This window comes from Phoenix dactylifera, chromosome 14, assembly GCF_009389715.1.
Source record: "Phoenix dactylifera cultivar Barhee BC4 chromosome 14, palm_55x_up_171113_PBpolish2nd_filt_p, whole genome shotgun sequence".
NCBI classification, from domain to species: Eukaryota; Viridiplantae; Streptophyta; class Magnoliopsida; order Arecales; family Arecaceae; genus Phoenix; species Phoenix dactylifera.
The window spans coordinates 17,473,588-17,490,043 of record NC_052405.1 but is presented as its reverse complement, the minus strand read 5'-3'; the positions used below and the strand labels follow the sequence as shown (position 1 = coordinate 17,490,043).

The following is a 16,456-nucleotide window of genomic DNA, read 5'->3' as shown; positions in this document are numbered from 1 at the left end:
GCCTCCAAAAATCTACAGCTGGCAGTGGGGAACTTCTTCCTCTTGTTCCCTAGCTTCTTGCCCAATTGTGACATGCATTTACAATACATTTAGTCCTGTATCAAGGGCTATAATCTACGTGCCAATTATAATATAGGGAACTTTAATTGATTCAACTCCCCCGTTCCCTAAATCTTTTCTTTTCTTTCTTTTTTTCTTTTTCTATTAATTAACTCATCATTTATGTATACCAGGGATTCCCTTGCATGAGTACAAGGTCCCTTTTAGCTTGATCTAGGCTTAATACTTTATTATAGCATGAAATCCCTTATTTTCCACCCGGATGAACAGTAACCCGGACCGACAGCCGGTTACTTCATCCTGGGTTTGATCCACTTTCCAAACTCCAAATTTGATGAAATTTTTACCTAACATTCTACACTCATAGGGGATTCCAAAGAGGTAACATGCATTGCTATCGGAGGTCGTTTGACCCTCTAAATAATTTGCCGAAGTTGGGACTTCGACATAGTTTTTCCGTAGTGCCGGAAAAATTTGTCAAAATCCGATTCTTCCTCTTTTAACCGCCTCTACAACCCTTATCCGACCCCTCTAGACTATATCCACCCTTTGTATAGCCTAATGTCATCAAAAGACTAGATAGGGACGGATATTTACCTTTTTCTTTTTGGAAATCGAGGTCCTTGCGTAGAGGAGAAGGAGATCTACATTTTTCCCTTCAGCTGGAAGTGCACCCGGGATTCCTTTCCCTTTCTTTTTCTTCTTCTTCTTCCTCTTCCTTTCTTCCTTTCCTCCTTTCCTTTCCTCTTCTTCTTTTTCTTCCTCTCTGTCGCCTGAGAACCCCTCCCTTTCTTCTCTTTGCTTCATTCCCGTGAGCCACCAACCACCCCATTTAAATCACATCAAAGCACTATTCACCTTTGTTTAATATTATTAAATTCCCATTTTGCCCCTAACACTTCAACATATCTACAACTATGCCATTATCTTTTGATTCCTTCCAATTTTACCCCTTATATCAATTTTAAAGGACTATTCTATCCCTTTTTATATATAAAAAAAATTTTGGGGTTATTACAACAGCGGACCTTTCTATCACCTCTTAAATTTACTGGTGTAGTATCTCTTGAATTATTTTTTCTTGTCAGCAGATCAATTGTATACCTTGAGGCCAGATTCCTCTCTCATACCATATGCCTCGTAACAAAATCAACCTTGTGTTTCTATTTTACTTTATGTAAAAAGGGTTCCCACATATTATAACTTATGTTTAGCGTTATGCCTTGGTAGGAACTGCATCCACTGCAACATTGGCATCTTCATTTTTACTGTTAACAATTGTCATATATGCAACTATGGAGAATCATTGTTTTCCATACATGTTAGATACATTTTTCAAATCCAGCTATTTTCTTTTTGTTCCTTTTTATGCTACCTTGGGTTTTTCTATGAACTACTGCCTTATTGGCCAGGTAGACATTGAACAGTGGTAAAATTACCGTTTAATTTTGTTTCTGTGTGGGGACTATGGATTTCATGCTGCATGAGATATCCATACATTTATATCTATATGACTTAAATGATATTCAAATGCACTAAAAATTTGTTATTGTTCACACCTGTACATGATTCAGGAATTGATTGAAACAAAATACTTAAGGCTTTTATTATGTATATGTTGTTGGTTTATAGTTTGCTTATAAAAAATGTACTAATCACAATTTGCCAATCTGTGGGTGATTATGATCTCTTGTATTCTTATAATTCAGGAAGTACAAGCTGCCTATGTCACGCATCATTCCTTTTCCAAAGAAAAATGATCCTTCTAGTGCACTAGATTTTCTCCCAGGCAGGCAGGTCTTGGCTGTTTATCCTGGAACTACAGCTTTGTATAAGGCAACTGTGGTCAATCACCGTAAGGTAATAACAGTTGAACTGCACTTTTTATACTGTATCCTATAATCTCTAAATATGTGGTTTTTGGTTTGGCATCAATCACTAATTTTTCATCTTTTATTGATAAAGAAATATGACTAGCATATAGTTTTGTTTCTTTATATTTGAAAAATTCTGGTTTTAGGTGAATGCGGAAGAATTTTTTTTTAAATTTTATTTACTCATATCAACTTTAACAAGATTTATGATTAGGTAATTGGTTTTCTGATCCTCTAATCTGGACTCCTTTTATTGATGGACGTTTATTTGACACTGCAGTTTAGAATTTTTTGTATAGGAGATCTCTTTCATGTTTTCTTCTTGAATGTAATCTGCATGATTTGTTTGATTTCAGTCATTAAATTTGTGGTTCTGACATGTAAAAGAATTCTTTATTATTTTGTTAATGTTCCAATAAAGAATTTATGAGTTAGATACTAGGTGGATGTGTCCTCTGAGGGCCCTACCTTATTGTATTTTTTGCAGTAGTTCATATAAGAATATAAGAGATGGAAAGAAACAGATGAGGAATACATGCACATGCATACAATCATATAAACATGCATGTGCACATCCTTGGTTTCTCTCAATCCCTTTTTTCTGACTTTCATATCCATCGTCCATTGTAAACTTGCAGTACATCCAAATCCATCTGGTATGCATCTTGATCAATGGCCATAAAAGCTATCATATATGATTATCTCATCCTAATTGACACTATGATCTGGTTTAGTAGATATTTTGGGTCAATGATGTTTACATTGCAGTTCTACCTGTTTATATGCTTGAGCATGCATGTTATGATTTTTCAAACCATTTAAGATTACTTCTGCTTGCTAGAGCATGATCATGTGCATGTCAAGGACTTTTTGGTATGCATTCAATTTACACTCACTTCAAATCAAGGTACATCATACCATATCGAACCGGGCGGTATAGGGCATACCGTACCATACCGATTCGGTGCCAGTATATGGTATGGAGGGCGTACTGCCACTCAGTACGCTGAACCGGCCCCCGCACTGGGCGTACCGGTATGGTAACAGGGTGGCATCGGTATGGGTCTTGGTATCAAGTTGACGTACCTTGCTTCAAATCTTATGTAAACATTATTCATTGATCTGAATACATGTAAAATAGAATCCTCTCATTCATTCTTTCGTGCATTGCAGGCAATAAAGCTTACTTTCTAGTGGTTTTGATATTTCTTCATGATAGTGGTACAATATACTAACTTTCTTCTCTTTCTTTACATGGTGCTTACAATGGTTTGCAAACTTCCAGAGGAAATCTGATGAGTAAGTCTTTTGTCCTTGTAGCCATGTCCTCTCTCTGTTAAGAGATATTTCATATCATATTATCTATAATCTAGTTTAGTGCTATGCTTATGACTCCACATGAACGCTTTTCTATTTCACAAGTATACTAGGCATCATATGTTATTCGATATAGAGAAGAGCAACTAACACCACCAAGAATGTTGTTTTCTATGATCTAGTTTAGTGCTATGCTTATATCTCCAGATGTGTTCTTTTCTATTTCACAAGTATCCTAGGCAGCATATGTTATTCGATATAGAGCAGCAGTTAAAAGCAACTAACAGCACCAAGAAAGATATTTACGATGTAGTTTAGTGTTATGCTTATAACTCCAGATGTGCTCTTTTCTATTTCAAAAGCATCCTAGGCATTTTATGTTATTTGCTATAGAGAAGTTGTTGAAAGCAACTAACACCACCAAGAATGATATTATCTTTAATCTAGTTTAGTGCTATGCTTATAACTCCAGATGAGCTATTTTATATAAGGATCTGAGGCATCATATATTTTTCAATATAGAGAAGTTATTGAAAACAACTTACACCACCAAGAATGAAATTATTTAACTACGAATATGCAGCTTTTAACATGCTTTGCTATAACTTTCAAAAAAAAATGCTTTGCTATTGTTGATGACGTTTTGTTATGCATGCATACAATAACCATAATGAGCAATACCGAGCATCAGAATTTGTTTTAATGATAGCTTGCCATTAATTTTTGTTTGGAACTAGATCTGCTGTCATCATTAGTTCTCAACAAATTTGAGTCCTTTCCCAAAGACCTTATTGAATATTTGATTTGAATGCTTATACCAATTCAATTAGTTCTCCTCTATTTTGTTTCCTATTGGTGAATTTTTCACCATAATATTCATGGTAAACCATCCACCTCAGTCTTCTCATCTTTACAATGCTTATCATGTATTTCTAGCCCTCTTTATTGCCCTACATTTGGAGCCCTAGAGTTTTGCTGGTCTTTAGGGCTGTCTTGTTGAAGTGTTTTCAAGCTCAGGGCATGCGTTGATCACATAAATCTGGAATTAGTATTCAAATTTTATCTTCAACTAGTTTTCAAATTGTATCTTCAACTCTCTTGTTTTTTAGTATAATAAATAATAAATGCCATAATAAAATTGTGTTACTTTGGTATTTATTTCACTTCTCTTTCCACTGTTGTTGCATTCCATACTTCTTTACTCTTAGAATTTGTCCTGCAAAGCTCTTGCCCATCATTTAATTTTTGGCACTAAATCTCACCCCCCATCTCATTAATTGACATTATAACATATATCATTAAGCCTCCCTCCTGAGTGTTAAGATGCCTTTTCTATCTATGATGAGAGATTTAGGGCCAACCTTTAGTGTAGATCCGTTGGTATTATGGAACTATATGTATTTAAGTTTTTTTTTTTCTTGTATCTACATTGTCTTTTTGTTCTTGGCAGCTATGTGCTTGAGTTTGATGATGACGAAGAAGATGGATCTTTACCTCAAAGAAGTGTACCATTCTACAAGGTGGTTCCACTTCCATAGGGCCATCGCCGATGAAGTGAAATCATGCAACTGCTATTAGTCTTCAGATATTAATCTTCAAGCTACAAATGGACTCTCATGATGTTGTATATGTGGGCTGTTTAGGTGGTGCTTTGTTCATTGTTTTACAGAGTCATGTCTACTTCATCATGATGCTCCCACAACACACTTGAGCTGTTGGATCATCATCATCATTGCTGTCTTAACACAAGCATCATTCAAGCATTAGAGCTAGTAAGTTAATGTTAAATCTAAAACAGATTTTTGTCTGATAAATGTTATGAACTTGTAAGTAACTTCATGCAAGTATGTCGTCGATTTTGAAACTGGAGGGAGCTAATTGTAGCAAAACTCATTTGCTCCTCCTCCTTGTATGTCAAAACTAAGTAACATATATAGAGGCCTATACATAGGCTATAAGCGCACTAGATGGGAAATGTAAATGTTAATTATATAGTTCTCTTGCTGCAATGATATTCCTGCAGGGTGTTTTGTGATCTTTTTCATATTTATTTATTTTGTATAGGAAGGCACTTATTTAGAAGAACCCCTACATCTTAATCTTTTGCATGTTCCTCTCTGGAGCTGAACATGCCCTACTAATTCTTGCTTTGTTTTCTTTTTTTATTTTTTTGGTTTTCTTGAATAAAGAATAAAATAACTGTAGCTAAATGAAACATAAACAATCAAGTAACCAGAAAATCCAGACAAACAAGGCAAGTCTAATTCTTGTTTTTTATTTTGATGGACACATATTCTGTGCTCTTGTTAAGGCATGGTGCAGGCAGGAATTTACTGTTTCATAATAAAAATAATTGAACAGCTAATGCATGGCTTCAAAATCCAAAAGACTCTTGTGTTGGTCAAGGTATTTGCCACCCTCAGCCAAATGTTTGCAGCAACCAGCGAAAACTTTGGAGTATTAAGGATCAAATCCTGCCTTTATTAGGACTGGCACAATTGATGAAATCCTGCCTTTATTAGGACTTGGTGAATTGCTCCCGAACTGGCGAAATTACTTGTTTGTTTGAAGTGTTTTGATGAGTTTTAGTCACTTTACCACCATATAGAAGGACATTTGAGTATACTCTTTGCTCGGGTTACCCAACAGAGTGTTGGAAATTAATTAAAAATGATCAATGTTGGAAAATAAGAATTAAAGCTAAAATATCATGCAGAATATCTGATGTATCAAAAACAAAATGGCCAGCTTGAGATGAGGTGCATGTTTGCTAACGAGAGCCATCGATGCCTCTCTCTAAGGAGGTGCTACAAATGTTGGCTACTTAAAAACCTCCTTTATGTGCATGTCCATTGAAGAAAGAGGAGTGAAATGAATTGGAGAAAAGAAGGAATTATGTTGATGGAAAAAAAAAGAAATGTGCAGGGAAATAATAGAGGTGTTAGAAAGACTTCTTGTTTTTTTTTTCTTTCTTTCTTTTTCATGTGGTGATATCCTAATCACAAGGCTCTCAATAAATAGACTAGAAAGATTTTGAATGCCTAGTTGGCCCAATCTCTCCCATCATGTCAAAAAGATCTCAATAACCCTCTAATATTTTAAAATGAATAACGCACTAGTCGGAGGTAATAACTAAATAAAATGAAAATTTTGAAACTTAAAAATTTAAAGAAAATAACATACTTGAAATTTTAAATTAAATAGATAAAATTAATCAAAAAAAACTCAAATTTCAAAATCTTTGACGAGCTTCACAACTAACAAAATAATTATTTGGCAACTTATACAATATAAGGTGTCATTTGAACTGGAACCTATACATAGTATTGGTGGTTTCCATCCAAGAAACTGTGGTGAAGTGAGTTTTGACTCGAGTCCCTGAACTACACTTCTACTAGCCATACACACAGCAAATATAGGACAAAGTTTGGACTAGTTCACTATTTATATCCATATATTGGTATCTTGACGTTTTTTGAGAGTTTCTAGAGAACGAACCGTCTAATACTTATATGGCCTAACAACACCATAAAGGAGCCTTTCAAAAGTACCAAGACTAGTACCTCATAAATTTCTACCTTGGGCTCTTTCAGTCATTGACTCTTTCTAGTCTATCATGTAATGAAAATAGAGGCACTCTAATAATCAAGCATTCAACTTGCTTCTCTGCATCAAACTTTCTTTATGAGATCTTCAATAATAAATGTTTGGGTTTTTACCATCAATGACTATGTTATCGGCTTTCATTCCATTTCCCTTGATCACCCTGGAGCTGCATTCCTAGAGAGACCCTTTTCGCAATACTTACAAATTCAAAGGAGATGATACATTTATTAAGAAGGCCTTTTATATATTGATGTCTTCCTAGAATATGTCTAATTATCTTGTTTTTTTAGGCTCAGTAACCGTATTAAAATTTGGTGATCATATTCCCTAGAAATGATTCTTGCTTAATGGGATTTCAATAATCAAATATCTAAGTCAAACAACTTCCATGTAAGTTACAAAACTTATAAGCTTAGCTTCCGAGGTGCTTCTAAAAAATACTGTATATTTCAACAACACCTCAAAGAAAGCAGCATCACTAGAAAGGAGTCCATATCTTTTAGCATACAGAATATCTAAATTATCAATACTCTAACTTTCCCAGTATAACTCTCTAATACTAGAATCTTGTGTAATATAAAGAATATGGTTCCTTTTAAGCATTTAAAGACTCTAAATAGCCACTACAACCACTTAAATGAAAAACTTTTGTAATAAAAAACTCTTTGCAATTGGCTAATACATTAATAAATTAATGAGCTCTCATCGACATGTTTTAAAGCTAAAAGTTAAAGCTATAGTCTCGTTGTACTTTTAGCTCTTCACGTCCCGTCACTTAGTCTATAGCAATATTAATCTCCTAGTATGTATATTGTAATGAAAGGTGCTAGACCTTAAGTGCCAATACTACTCACAATTTCTATGATTACAAGATAGTCTTTCAAGAAACATACTTACCTCCTTAATAAGGAGATTGAGGTAAGGAAATAATTTTTGATAATAAGCATAAAGAGCTCTTATTTGAAAAATTAACCATTTATCTTGGTACCCTAGTTTCTACCTGTGGACATTTTTGCTAAAATTGGCTAAGTATCGACTTGCAATAACTAATCCGGTAGAGACATGCAAGAAGAATCTAACCCTAGTAACCTAACCATCTTGCCTATAGGGAGCTCTCAAGTTGGTCCGTTGTTCAAAGTGAAAAGGCTGCCCCTTAACCCAAATATTTTTACAGTTTAATTGGCCCATGAGACGTTTGGAACCATTATTATAAGGTAAACTGGATAGTCTTCAAGCAAATATGAGGGATCTACATTCTTATCAAGGAAAGAAAGGTGGTAACATACTTTCCAAATTATTCATAGAATGGTAACTATATGTAAAGATATTTATCTCAAACCTCCATTGACGTTCATGAGGCTCCATTTAGGACATTTATCTTGCTCTACATCACTCAAGGTACTAATAATGAAGCTCCTCTTGAGAATCTTTATGCTGGGTGCATTGCTTGTATAATCCTTTAATAACTTTATAAATGCTTGATTACTTCATAGTTGAAACATTATATTTTCATAGAGTCTAGGGCATATTTGTCATACCTCCCATATGCTCTAGTACAAAATTGGTTACTCATATTTGGAAGCTAGGCCAGTCAAGAACCACCCTCCATCTTTTTATTCCTTAGTGAAATATTAGGACAAAAATTGCTTTCAGAAAATAGATTACCAAGTAGCTTAATCCTCGTTGTATTTTAGAGATGAGTGGTAATATGATGAGAAGAAAGCCTCACATAAAAAGCATGAGATAGTTGATATGTAACTATCTTGTTGTTTCTTTTTCTATATACTATATATATATGAGGATTAATAGCGAAGCAATAGGAAAGCCGCACATAAGAAGTGGAACTTTTTGCTAGAGATCTCCATGCGACCTCATCATTTCTTTTTAGGTTATTGACTTTATGATTATATTATCACTCAAACTATTCCTTGGACACTCTTTCGGAAAGGTAATAACAAATTCTCTCCATTGGGAGAATAAATCATTATATTTATTATCAAACCTTGAAGAATTGTAGGAGAATTAGCTACATCCCTAAAGTAGTCCTTAAGGAATCCTATGCTGAATGGCAACCAACCATGATGGTTAGGCGAAGGGTTTCTTACCTCTGCTCTTTTTTTCTTTTCTTTTACCCCTTCTGCTGAAATAAAAATATTATATTGTTCTAGTGTAAATATATCTATTAGAATCATAAAATAAGAGGCCACAAAGCTGAATAGAGAAAGAGAAAAGAAAATTATGGATGTCTTTCATGTGTTTGCAATATAAAAAGATACCTAGTCCACAATATTGTTCGACTATATGTGGATATAAATTGTCTTGAAGAAATTCATAGTAAATGTAACCTACCAAATATCATAATATAGTAGATGAGTACCATTCACATGAGCATCTGGCATGGTTATCTAGTAAATTACAGTTTTTGAGTCATCTTCCAGCATAATGTGAGTCATCCAAAGTATTATAATTGCATAAACATAAACCCCTCGAAACTTTATAATTGAGATTGTAATATCAGATAGGTGCGACCCACTTGTAGCCACAAGAAAAACAAAGACTTGGCTCAACAAAATTAGCTGCATCACCGATCACATTGCCATCAAAGTTAGTCTTGAGCAAGCTAGGAGGTGGAGTTGCTCAAGTGAAAAGAGTTATGTAGGTGGAAACAAAGATTGTTGATAGAAAATCCTAGATTTCTTTACTATCAAAAACTCCCGAGTAGCATTGGGATGAATGGATTCTGAAGTTTGAAGAGCAACCTTTATAATGATTAGACGAGGGCTTTGGGATGTATTTTCAAATATACAACTATTGCTAGCCAACCAAATATCATAAAATAATATAGCATATGAGAATCACATCATTCCTACCCTTGCTTCTTTCCACCTTTTTCTTAAAATATTGACAAACAGTATCCGTAATGAAGGAAGGGATAGTAACTGCACTAGAAAAAGGCAAAATCTTCCAAATACTCACTGGCGTCAGACATGCAAGAAGAGTATGGCTAACAGTTTCATATATACCAGACAACAGTTGTGATGAGGAGATATATGAAGACCACATTGATGAAGAACACTTCAGCAGGAAAGATGATTCTAAGTTGCTTTTTAGAGGAACCACAGTATTCTCAGATGAGTACCAAACTTCCAAATATAGGCAACATCTTTGGTCAAAGGATGGCCCAATAGAGCTTGTACAAATTTCTGGCTTTTACTTTAGAGCATGAAGAAGTACTCCACCCAAGCCACTAAGGAGAATTGAACACTAGCACAACCATGGATGGAATTCTTCTTGCTAGTTCTTCATCAAAAGCTTGATAGATGAGAGTAGCATTTCACCTATTCTCTCCTTCTACAAACAAGTCTTTCACTAACATATTCTACAAAATGCCAATATTGACACTTGTAAGAATGTGTTTAAGTGGCATAAAGAAATTCATAGATCATCCAAGACATTAGTAGACCTTCTATCTCGTACGACTCAATTGAGATTGGAGAGTAACATGTGCAAATAACTTTCTAGATAGAAGAACTGTTACAAGTATGAATAAAAGGAGAATGAATAGTCTATGATTTATACATAGTTCTTATCAACAAACACTAGAAATTATCCAGTCCAAAATAAACCTAACAACATGCTTAGTCATTAAGGCTTCATGTCTACTTGGAAAGTGGGGGATCCCCCAAACCATCATATCGCATATATTAACACACCATGTTCCAAGCTAGTAGATTAATCATTTAGAGTTATCAATAGAAGCTAGTAGATGAACTCTCTTAGAGTTATCAAAAGAGCCCCATTGGAATTTCTCATGATTTGATCAAGCTTCTAAAATAACATATTTTGGAATGATAATGTTAGCCATCAGGTAGATAGGTAGTGAATAAATTACTAACTTTATAAGCATAATTTTGCCCATCATAAATAAAGATATCCATTCCAAACCCTCTAATTAATCACGAATCTTTTGCATTAGAGAATTAAAATTAGACATAGTTGGCCTCCTTCCTGAAATCGGACCTCCCAAGTAATAGTATTTGTCATTACATTTTGCAATATTTAGTAGGTTCTTTGCAATTGAATTAGTCTTGAAGTTAAATCTCATTACAAACATGTTTAAATTTACCCACTGACTAGATGTTGAAAAATAGTCCTTGGCTATAGTCTTGAAAACTGCAATATTTGATATAGTGGCTCCGGCAATCAACACACAATTATTGAAAACAATAGGTGTGAGATTGAAGGGGCTGAAGGTATCAGATGATGAGCAAGAAAAGTATAACTAGATACTGAGGCATTTAGCATCCAAGATAATGCATCTACATAAATAAGGAATAAGTAGTAAAAGGGGACACCCTTGTTGCAAGTCACTCGTTCATTAAAAGGCCTTAATATATATGCTATTGAGCAACAAAGCAAATGAGGGACTCACAGTGTAACTACACACCCAATTGTTCCAGCCCTCATGATATTCCATCTACTGGAGGAAAAAGTATAGAAAGGCCCATCTTATCAGATCATAAGCATGCTTCATATCCAATTTTATAACTATTAGACTATGCCATACTAAAATTTTCTCAAGATCACATAATCTTATGTGCTAGTAAAATGTTATCAGAGATTCACCTGCTCGTAACAAATGCTGATCGATTAAAGAGCTCAAACAATTTGCATTCTATTCACCAAAAACTTGGCAAAATTTTGTAAAGCATTGTACATAAATTGATTGACTAGAAATGGAAAGATTCGACTGTGTCTGGCCTTCTGGGTAGCAAGGTAATGGAAGTACTTTCCAAGCTTGAGGTAGAAAAAAATGTGATGAAAAATTGTTTGATAGCAAGACAAACTTCCTTCTTAACAATTGACCAATATGTATTGAAAAGAGTGGTGAAAAACCATCCATGCCTAAGGCCTCATCCCCTAACATCGGTCAAAGAATGTTTTTCAATTTTCTTTCAGTCATCTTCCTTGATAACATCTTATTATCAGAATTAAATAGCATATGACTTGGAGGAGGAATAGATGGGGCAATCTCATCATCAACATCCGTAGCCTATCTAGACTTGAAGAGCTAAAGCAATTCATTTCCAATGGCACTGGTATCATATTAGATGTTTCTATGCATTCTGATCATAGTCAAATTGTGGAAAAAACTTACATTGCTATCTCCATTTCAAAGCCAAGCTACTTTAAACTTCAGGTACCTATTAGTGAAGGAGAAAACGATGCTGGAATAAGCAAGCATGAAGAGACACAAGTTCTTCCAAAAAGGCCTCCTTGATCACATTTCTTTTGTTGCAAGTCAAAAATAGTAGATTCCATCTCGTCCAACCTTCTAAAGATGTTATCTTTAAGTTTCTTCTACTGTTTCAACTCGCACTTAGTGAGCTTCGGCTTCTATGGACTTGATGCTTTGCATTCCCTTGAACTTATAGATTTCATGTACCTTGCATAATGTTCCAAGATTGAGGGTTAGACAATCAGAACTTGTCAATGAGAAGGGAGATTTTGAACGAATCAGAGTAAAAGTATTAATATGAATGGAATATTTAATTAGAGGAGATGTTTTGTAGGTGCTGTACCTAATAATCAAGAAACTTTGAACCTAGTTTCTGGTTGCAAATGCTCTATTGATCCACTCCTATGCTCTTGCCTAGCTATTACGATTATTATATAAAGTTTATTGAACATTAGTGTAGCCAAAATCATGTAGATTGTTGGTTAAAGTAGAGTCTTTAAATTTTCTTACGCCTTATCTTATCGATGATCACTTTGCCCCCCCCTCTCTTTTCTAGTTGGCCCATCAATACAACTGAAGTCTCTAGCTATAAGAGTTGGTAGTCCTTTATGCAATGCCACGGAAGGTTCTTGTCACGCCCCGGATCCGGATCCGTGACACGGCCGTGCTATTGCCGACTACCGCCCACAATAGCACGCAGCCTCATACCTGGGAAATAGGGTAGTCAAACCAACCAAATCTTTTCATGTGTATTCATCTAGTACAACATGCTGGTCAGTACCCAAATACAGAGCTTCTACGTAGTTTATATACACAAAAGTATATACTTGCTTTACCCCAAAAGAAAGAAGCGCTAATACCAAATTAACGTGTCTCTGGCAGCTATCAGTGGTGAGGATCTGAAAGAAAAAAGTAAATAAACGGATATGAGCTACACGGCTCAGTAAGTAATCCTGCATAATCCTACCGGATCAACCAGTAGACTAAACATGTAAATCAGGGTTTTGAGAAGCTGACATGCATGTTTATCTAATAATCATCATGGCATAATAAGTATGCGATTTAAACAAAGCAGTAGTGCAAATCACAACAATTTTCATAATATATGCATATGAAACCGTGCCCCGGCATGCCGTGGTCCTTTTACTCTCGGATGCTACTGCGAAGTCAGACTCGGCCACTGGCGGGGCCAGCTCAGTTACTATTCAGCCACTGGCGGGGCAAGCTCAGTTACTATTCAGCCACTGGCGGGGCAGGCCCAATTCCAATTCAGCCACTGGCGGGGCAGGCTCAGTTACTATTCAGCCACTGGCGGGGCAGCTCAGTTACTATTCAGCCACTGGCGGGGCAGCTCAGTTACTATTCAGCCACTGGCGGCTCAGTCATTCTCAGTAGCATCTTTGAGCCCATTATAGTGCCTCTGGGCTAGCTAAGACTTTATAAACTTACATGCATGATTATCAGTATCATCATGTTGCATACATAGCCATAGCTTCTGGGATCATTAAAGTTACTTATGCATTGTAACATATCATGTATGAAACATATATACTTAAAATAAATGCTTAGGAAACATTAATAACATAACATGATCCACAACAGGATTAGGACAGGTTACTTACATTCTTCACTAATCATGCATACAATTCAAATTGTATAAAAAAACACTGGTTCATCTTATAAAACGTATTACAAGATCTACGATAGGATTAAGACAGATTACTTACTTCAATTCGCTTTCCAAATTGCTCAAGTCCAGGTGACAAATCCTTAATCACCTAAAACAACATAATAGGGATTACATTATTCCCTATTTATTTATTATAAAATCTCTTAGTTCATCATATTATGAATTTACTTGCTTGGATCCCATCCAAGGATTTAGCCCAAGTCCAATTTACCCAATTTGGAACCTTTGGGCTCGATTTAAAACCAGATGGGGTTCATATAGGTCAATTAGGCTTAACGGGTTTCGGACCCGAACCCAGATCTAACCCGATAGGATCTTTTCTTTTTCTTTTCTTTCTTTTTATTTTTTTTTTTCTTTTCTTTTCTTTTTCTTTTTCTTTTTCTTTCTTTTTCTTCACTGTTTCTTTTCTTCTCCTTCCCGAAGCTTCCTCCCCTCCTCCTCTCTTTCCTTCCTTCTCTCCCGATCTCCCCCTTCCTCTCTTCTCCGACGATGGCAGGACGGCGAGCGGAGGGGAGGATGGCGAGCGGAGGGAGACGGCCCACGACCGGCGGCGTCCGCGGCCAAGCCCCGCGGCATCCCCGGCCGAGCCCGCGGCCGAGCTCTCGGCTTCCCCGGCCGAGCCCGCGGCCGAGCTCTCGGCTTCCCCGGCCGAGCCCGCACCGGCGACGCTCACGGCCGTACACGGCAAGTCCCCTCCTCCTCTCCTTTCTCTCTCTCTCCTTGGTTCCGATCGGAAGCCCTAGCCATTTCGGCCGGTCCTCCGGTCTTCTTCTTCTCCTCCGGCCGGATCTACGGCCTCTTCCTCCTCTCTCTTTCTTTCTTTCTTTCTTTTCTTTGGTCCTTCCCTCCGGCACCACCCCCTATTCTCTCTCTCTCTCACTCCGAAACCCTCTCTCTTCCTCTCTCCATTCTTCCCCTGTGAAGGAAGAAGGGGGTTTTGGGAGGGCCGAGCCACAGTCAGCAGTGCCACGGCCGAGCTCGCGGCGTCCACAGCCGCGCCTGCGGCTGAGCCCACGACCGCGCCTGCGGCCGATGCCCGCGGCCACACACGGGTGAGTCCCCTCTTCCCTCTCTCCTTTTTCTTCTTTCTTTCATTTTCTTTTCTTTCCTCCCTTCTTCTTCTTCACTGAGACCCCCTATCCCACTGAAGAAGAAGAAGGGGAATGGACTCCGGCCGACTGCAGCCCCCTACCGAGAGCCGGCAGTGACTGCAACTGAGGTCCATGGAGTCCCTCCTCTATTTTTATTTTGGTAACAGGAGCTTACCATTTCCGGGGATGACCTGCGGTGCCTCCTCTCCAACACCTCTGCCGACTTAGGGGTTCCTCCTTCCTCTTGGAGCTTCCGGGCTCTCTCTCTTTCTCTCGTTCGGTGTTTAGGGGGTCTGTCATTTTGGGGTTGCCGGCATAGGCTTAAAGGACTGTTTAAGGATGAGACCCCCCTCTGAGAGGTCCCTTCCCTCTCCATTCCTCCATACCTCGGGACTGGCCGCCGCCCCCCTTGTCTCCGGCGCGCCGGCAGCGGCTGTCAGCAGGGGTGAGGGTCACCCCTCCCTGTCGGTCTTATCCCTTCGTTTTATTATTTTTTATTTCAATCCTTATACAGCACTGCCCACAGTGGAATTTGGGCCCAACCCTTAACTGGGCCCATTTCTTATTGGGCCTAGTAGGTTCTGGGCCCGGACATTACATCCTACCCCCCTTAAAATAAATTTCGTCCTCGAAATTAAACATACCCTAGGTTCTGGTTTTCAAAAGTAGTCAACCATTGAGTCATCCTCTAGTTCTCAGTTAGTCTCTCTTAAAATGCTTGCTGATAAGATTTTGGCAAATTTATGGCACCTCAAAACTTGATCCCTTCTATTTATGATATAGGAGTTCTTTTGATCTCTTCCAAAAGAAGACTAATCTTCCCACCTTAGATGCTATAATCCTTGGCCCGAGAAATTAATTGCTTTCGATTAAGTCCACACAACGGTCGTAATCGGGTTAATAGAAATAGGTGAGAGCATTAGCATCAAATACTTTTCATAATCTATAATCCTCTTTCTTCTCTTAACCCTGCCTACAATTTTATGATCAACTTTTATCCTAGCAAAACTTCAAACCCCTTTTAGATAGGTAGATCGAAGATGTCATAGCTAGGAGTAGGGAACATTTCAGGTCTAAGCCCAACCAAGGCACCATCCATCCGTTAATACTAAATTTAAGATGCTCAAAATCTTCCGGGAGTTGCCACAGTAGAAAAAACTCACTGGTGAAATTATATAGCTCTCTCTCCAGATTATTCATAGAATCAACATCTTAATTCTGAATAAGAAGATCAAGTTTCTTTGTCCAAGTATCAACTGCTCTCGATTACCCGATCTATCACAAGATTAGATCATAAACAACTTCAATCCACCCTTGATAGTTATTCATCAAAGTCAATTGACAACCTTAATTTCTTTCAATCAGATGGAGGGTTGATATTAATTAAAGAAACTCAAGCTTCAAGTTTAGGAGGACGGAGGTTTATATCAGCATATTCCAGATCTGAGATCAAAATTGATGATCCGTTAATTCTAGTCTCGAGATGCTAAGAATTTCTTAGCATGACATAAAACTGGAGAATTTAAGGTAGCACAGCGATATCCCAAAAAATCCGATCATTTTCTTTTCATTTATCAAG

General features: G+C 37.2%; 1 protein-coding gene across 1 annotated transcript in view; it reads left to right on the top strand.

The window, feature by feature from the left end:
- The window catches only part of LOC103717559 (SAGA-associated factor 29 homolog A-like), a 30,439-nt gene extending 25,144 nt beyond the window's left edge, over positions 1-5,295 (top strand). The window contains exons 7-9 of the mRNA XM_008805997.4: positions 1,770-1,920; positions 3,220-3,233; positions 4,702-5,295. Coding sequence (XP_008804219.2) covers positions 1,770-1,920; positions 3,220-3,233; positions 4,702-4,789 — 253 coding nt within the window. The 3' untranslated portion in view covers positions 4,790-5,295. The remainder of the gene's footprint in view (positions 1-1,769; positions 1,921-3,219; positions 3,234-4,701) is intronic.
- The last annotated feature ends 11,161 nt before the right edge of the window (positions 5,296-16,456 follow it).